The sequence below is a fragment of the Podarcis liolepis genome, assembly GCF_965112155.1.
Source record: "Podarcis liolepis genome assembly, chromosome: 8".
Classification (NCBI taxonomy): domain Eukaryota; kingdom Metazoa; phylum Chordata; class Lepidosauria; order Squamata; family Lacertidae; genus Podarcis; species Podarcis liolepis.
The window spans coordinates 24,131,456-24,148,817 of record NC_139560.1 but is presented as its reverse complement, the minus strand read 5'-3'; the positions used below and the strand labels follow the sequence as shown (position 1 = coordinate 24,148,817).

Sequence of the window (17,362 nt, the reverse complement as noted above, 5' to 3'; positions counted from 1 at the left end):
ACCCATTTTTATCACCTTCTAATTAATGCATACAAAATCCCCTCTTTTATGTGTTTTGTTGACATGATTTTTCTAATATAATGTAGATGTGTCTGCCTGGCCCTGTCTAAATAACTTCAGGACATGAACTTGGGGATTTGAATATGTAACTCACTTTCACAACAGCTGACATGCCAAATTGTGTAATAACAATTACAATTGGAAATAAACTCTCTTTGCTTACAGTTCTTTATGTTGAGCAATTATATGCAGTGTTTTCTTTATTTGTTTTTAATCAGGATATTTCCTGCGTACAGAGTGTCAAATACTTGTAATCTAATCAGTTGTGAAGGACACATTAATACGTAAATCAGCAGGAGAGGATCATGCCCTGGCCTTCATACATTTTGATTTTAGAGAATGTACAAATCTTCAGATATTACGTAGGGCACATGTGTTTTGGTACTCAGACTTGTAGTACAAGACTATAAAATGTATAAAGTCCCGTTCAGACTGTTGCAGTATGAATGCTTTCCAAGATGAAAAGAGGGTTTGCAGTGGTAAAATATACTGCATTCGGTTTAAAACAAAATGTGTTCAGTACCTACTAGAAGAATGGGTAAATCAATCACAACAGATATAAACAGAGGCAATTTTGACAAACATGTTCTATAAAATATGTACAAAGTTCATTGCTTCGTCGATGTAACTATACTCCTGGAATTTTTGGCACTTTACCCATCATTCTGTTTTCATACACAGAATAAGTCAGGGGGGAAAATATCTCCAGATATTTGTCTTTGACCACCCCCCCCAATCCATTTTGGACCAAATGTTGACTGTTGACCTATGAAAGAAAGCTAAAGTTGCTTTAATATGAAAATAGGGACATTTGATTGATTTGGAACAGAATGTCTTCATTTTCATGCAGTGTTGGAGAGTATGTGACTGAGTGATAGCCAAGAGGTATATTTGCAGATCCTGTTAATTCACAGGCCTGTGAAAACACAATTTAAGGACCGTAGGATCACATGATAATAGATTCATCTTCCCACAATGAGCTCGATCCAAGTCCCAGGTATGAAAGCACTTGGAACTGAGGTTCGAAATCAGAATGCAATGTTTCCAAAAATTCGTAGTATATGGAACTGGTATTGAGATTTGATAGGTAAGTCTCAAAATGCTAACACTGTGGATTCCATTTTTCCCCTTTTCATTTTTTTCTTGTAAGTTCAAGAACATTGTGATTATAGTGTGTCTCATGAACATGGGAACTCCTCCTACATATCCTTTCTTTAAATTTAAACTTAGACGAATCCACCTCTCCTTGAGTACTTCCTTGTTTTTGCCAAAATGGCTGCATTTGTCAGCAGCAAAACCTGAACAGAATTTTTAGCTGACCTGCTCCCTCTTCTGGCTGGCATCTAGCTTTGCAGCACCAGAAGGAAAAATAAACAGACTACACGTGCATAGGTTTATTTAAAATAATGTTTTGTGTTTATTTCTTCTGATTATCCGCAAGTTTAGTGGGTTTTTTTTAATGAGAGATATTAATCTTGAGTGTGACAAGAGAGGACACTGGTGTATAGGTTGGAGTAGCTCAATGTACCATCGGGTAGATGATCTTTAGTTTCATTTTTTGAAACAGTGAATAAGTTGAGGTGTAGTGTGATAGCACCACAGGAGTGCAAGATGAGAAGTCACAACTACTGAGGACCTATGACCAGTAGTGGCCAATTTATCCTTGTCCTTTGCGGGTCTCTGTTTGGGTTCCCTCATCAAAAACTCCTTTTCAAAGATGGCAGATTTCAGTCCCACTGTGTTTTAAGGACACAGTAGATGTTGCAGTGTCAGGCTTCCTGGGCATCCAGTCAGCTGGCCCCCAAGGACCATTCTCAGGACACCAGGCCCTATATATACACCCCCTGCTTCAAAGCTAGCTCCTCAGTCCAAGGAACTAAGCTCTGGAATTAGACTTTTGTCTAGCCCATGCTCCGTATTCCGGGTTGCTGCTTTGTCTGAGCCCACTCCGGCTAGTCAACTCCTGAAACCTGATGGGCCAGATCCAACCTGAGGCCAGAAACACTTTTTACTCAGCTTGAGATTAAATGATCAATATTTCACAGCTGATTCAGTTCTGTCAATAGAGCTAATAGAGAGTAGGTACCTGTGCCCAGAGTGGTGAACCACCAAGCCTGCAATCCTTAGGCAGAAGATGAGGAAGAAAAGACTGTCTTGCCTCTTCCAGTGCTCTGCTGGAAGTAAGGGAGAATGAACACTCTTGTGCTTCTCTGTAGTTTCCCTGGTTTTTATATATATAATTATTCTCTACCGTTGGGAACACTCAATATACTCAGTGCCCAGCTATTTGAATATATTGAACATTTTTCATACAATTTATATTGTTTAATTATGCAGTGACTGAATACTTGGGATTTCTTCCCACCCCTTCATCCTCACTTATACTTTGGAGCTAAACAGTAAAGAAATTCTTGGAAGTCAGCATAACAGTAAGTTAAAAAAACACCAGAAGTTGAACAATACATGCAAACCAATGTACTGAATCTGCATAACTCGAAGAACAAATTAATACAATTGCACTCAGACAGAAGTGTACTCTGTGTATATATGGGCCAAATTAGGATCCCTGTTCATATTAAGGATATTAAGGCAACAGGAAAATACTTACTGATCACTGTGGTTTTCCATAATTATTGTATTTCTAACAGTGTGCTAAGTTTGCAGATTACTAGGATCAGCCCAACCCATGCTTTTGTAAAAATAAAAACTCTTGCTATGTATTTGACTGTTGCCTCCATATTTTTTATTTTTAATAAAATAACATTTATTGAAATTGTCCATGTTCCAATGGGATTCTTCACAATTTACAACAAAGCACTGTCATTAGAAGCGCACAATTAAGCAGATGGAAAACAAAGGTATTGCTGTTGTGTCAGCATGAAATAAATCTGCTTAACTTCTTCACCACTCTTGTGAGATACAAGTAGCCCTTTACTTCTGCTTTCCAAGGTGTCAAATGCACTTACTGCCTTTTTCAAAGAAGCCTGATGTTTCTCCACAAAGCTCATTACATTGTTTTTGGATAAACTTGGGTGGCATCAGTCATACTACAAAAAGACATTAAGTACCTCCCTGGAAAGCAACAGAATCATGGAGTAAAAAACTTTTTTCAGATATTTGTATTGCAGTAGGAGAGGAGGAGGAGGAGGAGGTGCTGCTCTGATTAGAAAGGAGTAGGAGGAGAGCAAACCATCAGGATGTCAAGTCCATTGAAGAAGAAAAGGGAAAAAAGAACACATCTGTTCTCTATTCTCCTTCTCCCAGTGTCTGGAAACACACAGATCTAATTTCTCATTGCAGCTGGCCACAGGGAGGTCAATTTGAGTGTATTCCTATTCTCTGAAGATTATCTCTAGAATTCTTTGGTTCCAGTCCCAATTTCTAGCTGTCTTCTGCTTTCAGCCCAGTTTGCAGAGTGCATTTTGCTCAAATGCACTTTGTTGAAATTTGTATGTGATTCTTGAATCCACTACAAAGTTGACTCCTGAGTTCCGCAGAGAGGAATCTAGTTCCCCCTTGTTGGTTCACATGTGGCTGCTGTTTCGTAAGAGTGCCTTTAAGCTCTCATCCCATGCGATTCTCCATGAATCACTGCCCACTTAGTTGCTCTCAACTTCCTCTGCTTTATGTTTAGATTTTAATCATTTTCCTTAGAATGTTACAAGGGGTTCATCTGTGCTCCTGAAAAGGAACTCTCCAAGGCTATTGACAGGATGTTTTGGTATTTGGTCAATAGGTTGCATTTCAGAAACAGGCAGAAAGAACTCTTGTCCAAATAGCACATGCTCTGAGCTGATTGGGTAATGTCCCAAAGCTCCCCATGTTGAGGGGGAGAAGGTTCAGCAACGGACCAAATGACTTTAGCGTGCATGTATTGGTCCTTTGGGGTTCTGATTATTTTTAGACTTTCAGGTTCAGATTAGGCGTACTGGAAGAAGATTAATGAAACTTTGGAAGGATGGTGCAGAAGAAGATTTGCTCCTAAATACTTGTTGGAATTATGTGGCCTCAATAGTTCTTTCCAGAGTGATTTCTACATATTCGGCTGCTTATATTCCAAAAGTAGTTGAATAGACATTTCCTGGTTGAAAGGATAGGCCCACCAGCACAACCAAATACAGTACTTTGCTGCCCCAGCCAGTATGGCCAATGATCAGGGATGATGTCAGTTGTAGTGCATCAACATCTGGAGGGCATCATATTGGCTTACCCCTGCACTCTACCAGTGGGCTCTAAGTAGTAGAAATGCATGCTGAAAAATCATTAATAAATAAATAAATTCTGGAACACCAAAGTGGAAATTCTTCCTTTTTGAGATTCTAGTTTGATCAATCTTATGTAGCCAGAGCCTCTTGGCTCTACTATAATCCATTTAAAAACAATATAACCTATCAACTGAGTCAGCTGGATAAAGAATGGCTGGGTGGTGGGGAGACAAAAAGTGTTAATGGATGGATTTGTCTAGTTTAAACAATATTTTTGAATTGTTTGGCATTAGGGTGAAAGAATAAGAGCCGGTAGATGTACGGTGGGAATAAAGATTTTAATTCTTTTTGGGTATCAATTTATGATACTGTCAGGCTGTTCTTAGCACTTTTGGCTCAGGAGAGGAAATGGACTTTAGTCTAACCTTAAAGACTTGAGATTTGGAAAAGTCAGCAGTTCCTTAATGTTTGCTGCTCACACGGGAGTTTTAACTGTTTGCCAAATTAGTGAAGCAACCTTTCCATCTCCTTCTCTAAAGATGGCAGAAAGTGTTTTGTTTCTGGAAGAAGGAAATGAGGATGTTGACCTTATGCATTGGAAGCATTTTCCTTCATCTCCTCTTGAGACATACACTTACATATGAGCAGGATTTACACAGCATTGTAGGAGGAAATGGTCATGCCAAAGCAGCATTTCTGAATAAACATAAATAAAAATGTGAGATCACTGCATATGTAGTATTTCAATAAGAAATCTACTATTTCGAACATCTATGTGATACTCTTTGAAAACAAATGGTTTCTCAGAAAGAAGTTGTCATTCATGTTTCACTCTGCAATAACGTTGTCCAACTTTGAAAAACAGAATGAATATTTAATACTAGTAGAAATGTTTCATTCAAAATGCCAATTTCCATTTGGGAATAATATTCATTTGTTGTAGCTCAAATCTTCCCAGAATATCTAAATGAGTATGTATTTGATTAAAAACAGGGTAAAGCTGCTTTTGCAAGTTCACAGATTTTATTTCTTGTAAGACCAAGGGCATAAATCTGAGGACATCTGGAGGTTACAATAAATCATGGACTGTTTCTTTAAAAACATTTTTTACGGCTATTTATCATATTTGTACATCATATACTGCAACCTGAAACACGTTTGGGTGGATGCTTCTTCGTTTCAAAAGTATTCACTCATGAGATGCTCAAGTGAAAGATGTTTTGTCCAACAGAACAATAAAACACAAAATGGAAAATTGCAAAATGACTTCAAACATTTTGGTCACAAATCTGATAAGACGGTTGAGAATTACTGTGCATATCCTTAATCTTCACAATCAGTTTTATGTTCAGGATTATTTTGCCAGCAACACATTGAAGCATAGCCCCTGGAATACTTTATTTTTTTGAAAAAATGTTTGATTAAGGATAAAGATGTTTATGATGTTTGTTATAACATCATAAAACACCCCAGTAGAATTGTGATTTTCCCTTTCCACTACATTGATGGATAGAATACTGAAGGTCGTAAAGACATTATCAATAAGTTTCCAAAGTTTAATGCTTCAAATGTCTGTCAAAAGGAGTCATACCTGATAATAACTTTAGTCTCATACATGTTTTAATAGTCTGTTATGATGTCCAAATGTCCAATGTAGTTTGAAGATAATCTCCCTGTCCATGACATTAGGTGCAGAAAGTAAAGGACCACCATCTTGTGTGAAATGTCTCTGGTTTTTCTTTTCCATGGGAAACCTTAATATTATGGGTAATTTGGAATACTTTACTGCATTTCTAATCAAAGGTGCAATATAAGAAACGACTTTATTGCTGGCAAGACACAGCAAAATCTAAAAGATTGAAGTTCAAGATACACAGCCTAAATTATATGTTAGGTACTACTTCTTTGGAGTGTAGAGGAATCATATTATTTCCTCCACATTAATAATGTTTTTTTTTTATTCTGCGTAGAATGTAAGGATTAACAGTTCTGTAAGATGTCTTGCGTTCCTGCTAGGAAATGTGGAGATACATTATGTCAGCAGGAGGCCAAGAAGTTGTCTCAGTGACACTTAACTTGCCATTGCTTACATTGTTTTAAATATTAGATTGTTTTATCTTCTTATTCCTCTTCCTCAAGTTACAATGGTGTTTCAAGGCCAAAAGAAGATACCCTATTATTGCCACCTACTGGCTATAACATAATACTTCTCAATTATAATTGCCCATAAACTATTATCTTCTAAGAACTTCCACAAAATTGGCAGCACTTGACCCTAAAGATTTTTGTCTTGAAAGATATGACCCAAAGCTAAATTTAAATGCTGAAGTTATTCATCTTGCGGAAAAGAAGCTCCCTCTCATCCCTGCATCTCAAATAACCCTATACTTTACTTGATTATCAACTCATTCTTCTACCCTGAAAACTTCGCAAAGTGCCAACCTATCCAACAGTGAGATAGCTATATGAGGTTATATAAAGGCACCAAGACATCAGAAACTGGTAAATTCTAGTTGGCCAGTTGGTATACATTCTATTGGATCATAGTCAATGACGTGACAGAATCCAACCAAAATTGAAATGATTGGCTGGAGACAATAAAAGAGCAAGCCTTGGGCAAGGAAAAAGTGCTACTGGTGTGCAGCTGTTGGGTAGCTGAAGGAAGAGTTGGAAGTCAGGTAGTGGGTATTGAGGAACTTCAGAAGTGGCTTGGACAGGCTTGGGAACCAAGAGCTATCATCACTAGACTAGGACTGAGAATGTTCATAGGGAAGAGTTTATGACTGTAGAGACAAACCTCAGAAGAATTCTGTAGCCAATTGTCAGCAAGATTGCTGAAATATTGAGACAGAAGTGTTGGCTGGACCAGGGTAGAGACTGAAGCAGAAGTCCTATGAGAAGTATGAGAGACTCTGGAAGGAACAGGGCATTAATCAGATTGAAGATTTCATAGTCCTGAGTTCAGGACTGTTATAGGGAAACTGACTTATGTTTGGATAGGGGGAGGAACTGAAGTGCAAGTGGCAGGAACCCTATATTGTGTTGGTTATACTGCTTAATGTTATAGTAACATATTACTGTAGTGCAGTGTTTCCCAACCTTGGGCCTCCAGCTGTTTTTGGACTACAACTCCCATCATCCCTAGCTAGCAAGACCAGTGGTCAGGGATGATGGGAATTGTAGTTCAAAAACAGCTGGAGGCCCAAGGTTGGGAAACACTGCTGTAGTGTATACATACTTATTTAAAGTAATTGTAGCAAAGTAAAGTTTATTACTAGCTTATTGAGTAACCAAACACACATACATCACAATCTGTTTATGTTAACAATTTTAAATAAAATGTAGTATAGTCTGTATTTATATTTGGATAGCTGTGCCGTTTTGCCCTATGCTTAACCATAGCTACTGATGGATAAACGTATGAAAGTGCTAAATGGTGGTGAGATAACATGGTGGGTAGCAATAACAAAGTGAAGAAAAAAATTGATGGGTCATAGCAGGGAAAACTAAAAGTGTGAAATAGCCCCCTCAATAATAAATGAGTGAGGCATTTTCCACGAGGACATGGATTGGTTTAAAACTATAACGTGAATAATATTCCAAATTCCTTTGTCTCAGAACCCAGAAAAGGATTTTCATCAGAATTTTTTATGTTACATTAAAATTAAATGTAATAATAATAATAATAATAATAATAATAATAATAATAATAATAATAAATTTTATTTATATCCCGCCCTCCCCAGCCGAAGCCGGGCTCAGGGCGGCTAACAATCAAATAATCAAACAGTCTAATAATCACACAATCTAAAAATATTTCATTATAAAAATTAATTAAAATCAAATTGATGGCAACCGATTAAGCAAAATTCTGTGCAGGTTGCCAGAGGAGGGAGTCAGGCTGCGCCCTGACTAAAGGCCTGGCGGAACAACTCTGTCTTGCAGGCCCTGCGGAAAGATGTCAGGTCCCGCAGGGCCCTAGTCTCTTGTGACAGAGCATTCCACCAGATTGGAGCCGCAGCCGAGAAGGCCCTGGCTCTAGTTGAGGCCAGCCTAACCTCTCTGAGGCCTGGGACCTTGAGGATGTTATTATTTGCAGACCGTAGGTTTCTCTGTGGGGCATACCAGGAGAGGCGGTCCCGTAGGTACAAGGGTCCTAGGCCGTATAGGGCTTTAAAGGTTAAAACCAGCACCTTAAACCTGATCCTGTACTCCACCGGGAGTCAGTGCAGCTGGTATAGTACCGGATGCATGTGATCTCGCAGCGAAGACAGAGGTCCTCTGTATGCTATGCAGAGTTTCTTGTAATCCTTGCATTTGGCCCTGAACATTGTTGCATATGCACATCTTTACTTCAGCCCAAGATTTCTATTTCCACCCCCAAGAGAGATTTTAACCCTTTTCAAGAGTTTCCTAGGGCAGCTTACAAAAAGTTTAAATTACTGTCAGGGGTTCAGGAGCAGAGGCGAGGGCAAGGGAGGAAACAGAGAGCGAAGGGGAGGAGGCAGAAGAAAAGATGAGTGATGACGACGACCCGAGATCTCCGAGTCTTTCCAGTGAATCAGAAGATTCACAGGAAGGGGCGCCAGTGGCCAGAGCAAGGGGGGAGCCTAGGGGGACACCCCAGGAAGAAGGGTCCAGAGGGGGCTCAGAGAGCAGCAGTTGGAAATCGGGACCAGCATCACCAACAGAACGCAGTGGAGAGGAAGGGCGCCAGGTACCGAGCTCTGGCAGCTCGCAGCAGGAGGGAGGGCATGAGTCAGGAGTGGCCACACCTCCATCGGGGAGCGAAGAAACGGTCAGGCGGAGAGTGGAAGGTTGGGCGCGCGCGCCAAGTTCAAATGCACAGGAAGGTGGCGCAGTAAGCAGCCCGGAAAGGGAGCCAGGTCCTAAAGCCCGATGCAAGGAGACAGAAGGGTCCGGGGGGTCAGCGTCAGAAGCGTCCCGGAAGGAAGAGACCACGGGGGGCAGAGGGACCCAGAGAAGAACAGTCAGGCGGAAAAGGTGGAGTAAGGCTAGGGCATTTAGCTGGTGTACAGGGGGCGGAGACTCAGACGGAGCTTCGCCGGTCTAACCCATAAGACGTAGAGTTGCACGCAGCAGCTTGAGAATGGAAACTGTAACTCAATAAAGACTTTTACAAAGTGATCGCTGGCTAGCGTGATCCTCTGTGAGCTAGGATCTGGAAGCAGCTCTGACAATTACAATAAGATTAAATCAAAACACAACATAGCAGTATTAATGAAAATATACCCATACACCAGCATAAAAGCAGTGTACAAATTATAAACCCTGGGAAAATAAAAAGGTCTCTGCATGGTGCCAAATTTACATCAAGGTATTTGCCAGGTGAGCCACCCTGGGAAAAGTCTTCGACAGCCAGAATGCCATTCCACTGAAGCTACCTGCCACACCTTAGAATCTTACGTAACTGTAGATTACATGAATACTGAAACACAGTTGTAGTTAATGACAAAATAAAAACTGACAAATCACCAGGTCTGGATGGCATCCAGTTGAAAATTCTTAAAATGAACCAACCTGGACTCTGCGATCATCATCTGAGGCCTTTCTTTGTGTGCCTTCTCCATGAGAGATCCAGAGGTTGGCAACGTAAGAACAGGCCTTTTCTGTGGTGGCTCCATTTGTGGAATGCTCTCCCCCCAGAGTGCCTTAATTACATATCTTTAGGCGTCAGGTGAAAATGTTTCTCTTTAACCAGGTCTTTGGCTATGTCCTTCTAAATGTGTTTGTGCCAGGGAGGTTATTGGTTTGTTCTTGCTATGTATTTTGTATTCTCACTTTGTATTTTTATGTTGTGAACTGGCCTGTGATCTTCAGAAGAAGGGCAGGATACAAATTTAATTAATAATAGTAATAAAATGAAAAGAATGTGAATGTGAGAATATTCAAAAATATGCAACTTGCTTCTAAGACCAGGCTCCATACCATAGAACTGGAAAGTGGCCAACATAACACCAATGATAAAAGGCAGATTTACTGGGGTTCAAGAAAGTGAGACCAATTTGCTTAATATCTATCTTGGGGGAAATCCCATTTTGTTTAAACTACCTGGTATTGGGGCCTGTGCCTTTTAACTTGTCAATGTATTCATTATGATCTAGAGTTAGGGGTGAGTAGTGAGGAAGCCAAATTTGCCTACGATATCCTAAAACCCTCATCAGCGAACAAGCCAAAAGCCAGTGCAAAACTGCATAAAATCAAGTTAAACAAACCAGCACATGGAAAAGTAATGCGGGTCAATTAAATAATAATAATAATAATAATAATAATAATAATAATAATAATAATAATAATTTATTTATATCCCGCCCTCCCCAGCCGAAGCTGGGTTCAGAGTGGCTAACAGTAAAAATAACACAATTTACATAAAATCACAATCAATTAATTGAAATACATTCTAAAATCAATTCATTCTAAAATCAATTTGGGATCATATTAATGGCAACCATTGGGCTAGAGTTCTATGAGGATTACCAAAAGGAGGTACATGTGTATTTCAAAAGTCTTCCCGCGGCTCTAGGTAGACCACAGTGCAGGGGCCAGGAGAGCCTCTTTAGGAAGGTCCTTCCACCACCGGAGCCTTTTATGTTCCCCGAGGCTGTGCGGGCAGCGCGTGGGAAAAGCCGACAAAAGGCGCCAGCGAGGGAGCCCAGGGCACATCCAAGAGATAGGAAGTAGTAGTTAAGAGAGGTGGCCAACGAAGACAGCATTTCCCCCCCCCTCCCTCCTTTCCCCCCCTCTCCCGCCTTGCACAGCCTCAGGTCCGGGCAGGAAGCCGTCGCCGGGAGCTCCGCGCGCCTCCTCTCCCTCCCTCTCTCCCGCAGCCCTTCGCGTCCCCGGCTGAAGCCTCTCTCTCTCTCGGAAGCTTCCCCCGGATGGTGTCACCGCCAAATGCGTCCGGCGAAACGGAGGCGGCGGCTTCGGCGGCGGTTGTTGTGAGGCTGGAACCCGGAACTGCCTCGGCGGCCGACCAAACAAACCAACCTCAGGCTCGCTTGGCCCTTGGCGACGACGCCTCCTCGGCTGCTGAGCATGAAGGGCCGGGCTGCGGACGACGGGGCGCCTCGCGGGGAGTGAACCACCGCCGGCGAGCCGCGAGCTGCGTTCCGGGCAGGAGAAGGAGAAGCCCCATGAGGAAGCCGAGCCCGCGGTAGGGTGAGGGGCGTCTCGGCGGGGGGCGGCGCGCGCGCTCAGCTTGAGGGGGTCTTGGGGTGCCTCGCGGGGGGCGTTGAAGCAGGAGGAAAGCGGCGGTGAGAAGTTGTGGAAGAGGCGTGTTGGAGAGAGTCAAGGGTCCTGACCCTGGGGGGCATGAGATTCAAGGGTTGGGTTCCCCGTGGCAGAATACGCGCCCGGAGCCCACGTGGAAGAAACTGCTAAAAGTTTACACCTGGTTGGTTGGTTGGACGCTTCCCGTGTTTGGGTCGCGTTTCAACAAGGTTGAAGTTTGTGTGGTGGTGTTGGCCTTAAGAGAGAATAGCAAAATAGCTTACAGCTGTCACCTGTGACGCTGTGTGCCGAATGCATTGGTTGTGTTTAGGATGAAGAACGTTTGGGACATTACAATGATCCCATATATTCTTCATCCTAAACAGAACCAACGCATTGTTATTGTAGTAACCTGCAGTTTGATGAGAGTATATATTTAAAGTCTGTGAATAAATGAGGAAATTAAGTTATTTTGGATATGCAGAAGATATTAAAAATAAATTTTAGGAACTGCAGAAAGAGGGGGAAGGAAGTCAAGTTTTGAAATGTTAAAAAGATTGTAAAATTAGTGAAATGTATAAACCTGAAAAGCATAATGTTTTTAAAAAAGAAAAAGAACATTTGGGACAGAAACACCACCTTCCATAGCAAAAACCCATATATGTTTGCATGCGTTGCTTCAGATTTGTTTCCTCCTACTAGGCACTTTAAAAGGAGTTGTTTTAAATTGATACAATAGATGCTTTGGCTTTTTTATTATGGGTCGCATATAAAACTTATTATATTATTATATTATATTTGGGCTTCAAATTGTCATTGGAAGTGATACACAAACTGGTGGTGAGATTACATGAGCTACAAAACTTACAGTTTTGTAATTGCTGCTTTACAGCCTGTGCTGCAAACTAGTTAAGAGAGAGAATAACATTATTTAAGTGAATATTGTGTTCAGTCATCTGTAGGTATACTTTAGTGCTAAGATACAAAGTTTAAAGGGGCCTGCTACGATCGTCTAAGCCTGGGAATGCTTAGTGGAAGTCTCCTGTATTTGCTGTTCTTAGTATAAACCTTACTGAATTCAGTGGGACTTCTCAATTGAAATGTATATGATTTGAATGATGCATGGCTGTTAAACTGCATCAGTTTAAATCCAAATACAGTTCTGATTTGAAAGTTTCTGACAGTGGCAGTAGGCTTTCTACAGTATTTTTATGCATACTAGGAAGATGTAACACGAGTTTCTTTTCTTTTTTAAAGGTTCCATCAACAAAGACACAATGCTTGAGTCGTATGTGACTCCTATTCTAATGAGCTATGTGAATCGCTACATTAAGAACTTGAAGCCTTCTGATCTACAGCTATCACTCTGGGGAGGAGATGTTGTTCTTAGCAAGCTTGAGTTAAAACTTGATGTACTTGAACAGGTATGTTGTTCTTTGTCCATAACTCAAATAAATTAATGTAACTTTAAATAAGCTGTCCTCAATTTACTTTGGGTGAATGATACCCTTTTTTAGCATTATTGAGACGTGTATATTCCATGTTTCTCAGGAGTAAAATCATATGAATTTAGGGTGCAAACGGTGCCTTACTACTCTGGCATACTTTTCTATGTTAATGCATAAACATATTATATATATATATTTCTTCCATGTTTGTGAAGCCTGGCCTCCATTCCTGTCTCAAGGCCCTCCATTGCTCAGATCAGGCTGCCTAATTCTATATTGGTGGCATTTCTTTCCCACAAACATCAAGCACCTTTGTACTTACATCTTCTGTCACTCAGTACGCAAGAAGCCTTGCGATACAGTACTACAGGCCAATTGAAGTTGTCTTCCTTGCAGTGAGTTGTTTGAAAAGACACACTTTATATTCCCCTACATATTTTCAGCTGAAACTTGGTAATTTAAGCTGTTTCTCTTCTGAATATTGTGTTGAAAAGATAAAATGGGCTTTCTACAGAAAAGACTTGCACAATATAACAACAGTCTTGTGTTGAATGTCTGTAATATCTTGTTTCTGTAACTGATGTTGCATCTTGTTGACGTGGGGAAAATAACTTTGGTTGGGATCCAGTGATGCAGTGTATGTATACCATAGCTGTCAACTTTTCCCTTTTTTTAAGGGAAATTCCCTTTTTCCAAATAGGATTCCTTGCAAGAAAAGGGAAAAGTTGACAGCTATGGTGTATACAGGGGAGAACCATACCTGCACCTGTTGTTTGCTTTGGTACAGCAGTTCTATTGCTGAAGAGGCAAGTTGCAATCCTCAGATGTGGGAATTGTTGCATCATAACACAGAAATGTAGGGATGACTGTTCGTGGTTCTCCTGCTATGTGTGCAAATCTTGAACATTACGTCTTTCCTCTGGAGCAGTGTTAGAAACTGATATATGAAAGCTAGAAGCTAAATGGTATCTTAAACCTAGGTTATGGGCGCAACAATGGATTGTCTAGGCACACTTTTTTATAACAAGAATACAAAGCTGACAATGAATGAACTGAGGCTAAAAACGTATGTTCATTTTTCACATGGGCTAGTCCTTATCTGAAGCCTGCAAAAAACAAAGCCATGCTTCCCCTGCCCGTCTCCCTAATAGGGTCTCTTCTCCAGTATTTGGAGAGTGGCTGGAAGTGGGGAGGAAAAAAATGGTCCTCCTTTTCTTCCACTCTGCAGACAAGCCCTGGATTCTCCCTATCTCAGCTCACAGTCAGAGGTAACTGGCCTCCCCCGGGGCAAACTGAGTGAGATACTTGTTTACCTTCCATCTGCGTCTCCCGGCAGGCTAGGTCGTAAATCGGCGATTCTCCTCGTCAGACGTGAGAAGAACACACCCTCTGCTTCTCTCTCCCAGCTTTCTCCCCCAGGGAGGGGAAATGAGACAGACAGGAGTCTATTTACATGTCTTTTATTCCTGTCATTCAGCAGTACATAGAAACGTGACTGCACCCTCCAGACTCCAGCAGAAGAGTCACAGCTCCACCCCTGCACTTCCAGCACAGGTCAGATGACACTCTGAGCTAACATCCGGTGCTCAGTACGGAGAAAGGACTTCCCCCTTTCTCCACTAGTACAGTTGCAGACATCAACATCCTGTTTTGCATTCCAGCCACCTGCAGCTGGCTTTTGCATTGCTGCTTTTTCCTGACATTTCCTTCATATAAATATATCTTTTTTGGCACCACAAACAATACATATTAAAAGCTTATACAACTGATGGCAGAGACACCCACCTTGAGTGTCTAGTTTGCAAACCTAAGACCTATCACATTTTTCCATGTATAAGACGACCCCTAGATCTATCGAAAGCCTAGTGAGGAGGAATTTCTCCTCCCACACCCTCAGCACCAACAGTGGCAGTTTTAATCTGAAATCTTAGGTGCAGTACTGCGCCCAGAGCTCAGAAATTCCCTGTCGCAAAACGTGCCTAGAACAATGGGAGTGTTGGACACTGCTCTGGAGAATAAACTCTGTCAGTGGATATTACTTCTGCCTCACTGTGCATTTTTATAATTGTCCTTTATAATATAAAAACACTTGCTTTGGCATACTTTCCTTGTACATTTATCTAATTACTGTTAGGGTTTTTTTCCTGTTGCCTAGTGTTTTTTTCGAGAATTAATTTGATTCACTGTTGTTGGTCATGTGTTCTGTGTTTTATGATTTTTAGAATTTTATGATTTTTAATTATTTTTTAATACAGAACCATGATAGATAGATAATTTATTACGGTCAGAGACCAGCTTATAAAACACAATCCTTCTGGGGTACAATCCCAGAAGGAAAACAAACATTTAAAACAATGTACAACAGTAAATTTAAAATTTATAAATGTGATAAGTGTATAGATCTTTATAAACTATAAGATAAGCTACCGCAGAGAAATGATCCAGAATCAACCATGGAACAGAGTTTGGGGATTTTCTTAACAAACTAGTTTGAATAGGGGGATAGTCTGCGCCTGCAAATCTGTACACAGAATCTGGTGACCATCCGGGTCGTCTTATGATCTTTGCCTAACAGGAAAGGGTCGAATTTTTGCTTTTCTGGGAGGTCAGTGAGCCTCACCAGCAGGGGATCAATGGTCTCACTACGTGCCTCTTCATAAAAGAGACATCTAAAAAATCAGTGCTCTGGACTTCCTATATCCCCCAATGAACAGGCGCAAAGACTCTGAGCATATGGGACTTTTTAAAAGGATCCTTCCAGGACCAGCGAGGGCAGAGCCGAGCTTCTGGCGAATGTAAAAGCCCTTCTTGCATTTTTGGATATGAGAAAGAAGAGATTTGCTGCCGGTGTGGCTATATCTCTCTCGATTTCTCCAATTTTATAGTCTGGGCACCTTGAGCAGTCCTGTTGTCTCTCGGTGCCTATGATTCTTTGCCTAACTGTAGCTTTTGCTTGGTCCAACGCCAGTCTTAGAAAGGCTTGAGGGGCAAAACCCAGTTTCTGAAGGGTGTTCAGGACTGCTGTCTGCCAGCCTGACTGGAACTGGTCGCAGAGGATCAGTGGGGCTATTCCTCAGGGGAGCACATTCATTGACAGCCATTTGTAGATTAATGTTAGCCTCCACTCTCATCATCCCCGTTTCTAGTCTGACCCATGTGTTTGAAATGCATCTGGAGACTTGTAGGAGAGCTCTAACAAAACCATGATATATTTTTATGAGCTAGAAGTTTATAAATGGTCTTATAAATAATATATATGTCTACATCATATTCATGTGATTAAAATGAGGAATATTTTTTATCTCATATGGAAGTAAAAAATATTAATAGATGAAAATGAGCTTTGTTGAGCAATGTTTATGAAGTTTAAAATTGCCACACATTGGTGTATCTGAAACACAATATAAAGAGCTACAGTAGAGCTACATTATAGAAAGGCTTTTGAAATTGAGAAAAGATTCAAGATCAAGTGTCACACATGGTGTGGAGGAGGCTAAGGAGGAGGCTGCTTTTGGAGGAATATGTTCTGTGTTCTAGCATAAACATTAAAATAATAACTTCTGAAGGATTCTCAAATTGCTTGGCTAAATTGAACATATTTCTAGACCTAGAAATGAGTTTTAGAAAGAATGTGGGTATGATGTATCTGTTTAAACTTGCTTGTCATTAAAATGGATGTACACATTTGTTCTATGTAGCATCAATCAACATACTTAATAAAGATAAATTCTAATGTAAGATGTTGGACTATATTCTTTTTTGACATATGTATTCTTGGCGATTTTGCACTTTCGGTCAGCATATTGAAGAAGCTCTCTTCATCTAAACAAAAGAGAGCATACAAAACAGATGTTTCATTTACTCAGGAGTAAGTTGTTGTTCAGTGGACTTGCTCTCAAAAAAGTGCATTGGATTGCAGCTTTAAGTGGTGTCTCCTGGGTTGTCAGCTTTTGACATCTGACTTGATTCTACATTTTGACAACTTCACTTTGTTAAGTTGAAAACGTTTGTTGGAAAAAACACCGACCTGTATTTATACAACAAAGAGTGAGTCAGGCAGCTGTCATAAAAGGCAAACAAGTTGTTTTCAAACTTTCAACAGCTTTCTATTATCCACTTCTGTGTTTTCTTCACTGCTATTCTCTAGCCTCCTGGTGAAGGCTGAGCTCCTGTGTTTCCTCTTGAAGCATTCGGACAGTGGCATTGAATCTTCTATCTTTTCAAAAGTTGTGAAATCGCTGTACACAATAGTAGTAGTTCATGGGAACCTATATATCTTAAAACCTAGCTTATAAACACAGCGGGCCTGAACCTGATCTCGAGAAACAGTTGCACATCTTTCCATAAAAACAAAATTGAACAGTAGCCCCTAAAGTAACTTCTGTCCCCGCACCATGGTGCTATCTCACAAACTGCTGC

The 17,362-nt window shown here is 40.8% G+C and overlaps 1 protein-coding gene across 10 annotated transcripts in view; it reads left to right on the top strand.

The window, feature by feature from the left end:
* Positions 1 to 17,362, top strand: part of VPS13B (vacuolar protein sorting 13 homolog B) — an 883,035-nt gene that overhangs the window by 34,075 nt on the left and 831,598 nt on the right. For 3 of the 10 annotated variants that reach the window (XR_014529192.1, XR_014529193.1, XR_014529194.1), the window contains exons 1-2: positions 11,155 to 11,439; positions 12,753 to 12,919. Coding sequence is in view for 6 of the 10 variants with exons in the window: in XM_083517129.1 (XP_083373255.1) it covers positions 12,773 to 12,919 (147 nt within the window). In the remaining 4 variants the exon portion in view is untranslated. Of the gene's footprint in view, positions 1 to 11,147; positions 11,440 to 12,752; positions 12,920 to 17,362 lie in introns of those variants that run through there. The other 7 variants (XM_083517130.1, XM_083517128.1, XM_083517131.1 and 4 more) reach the window with 5 other exon arrangements.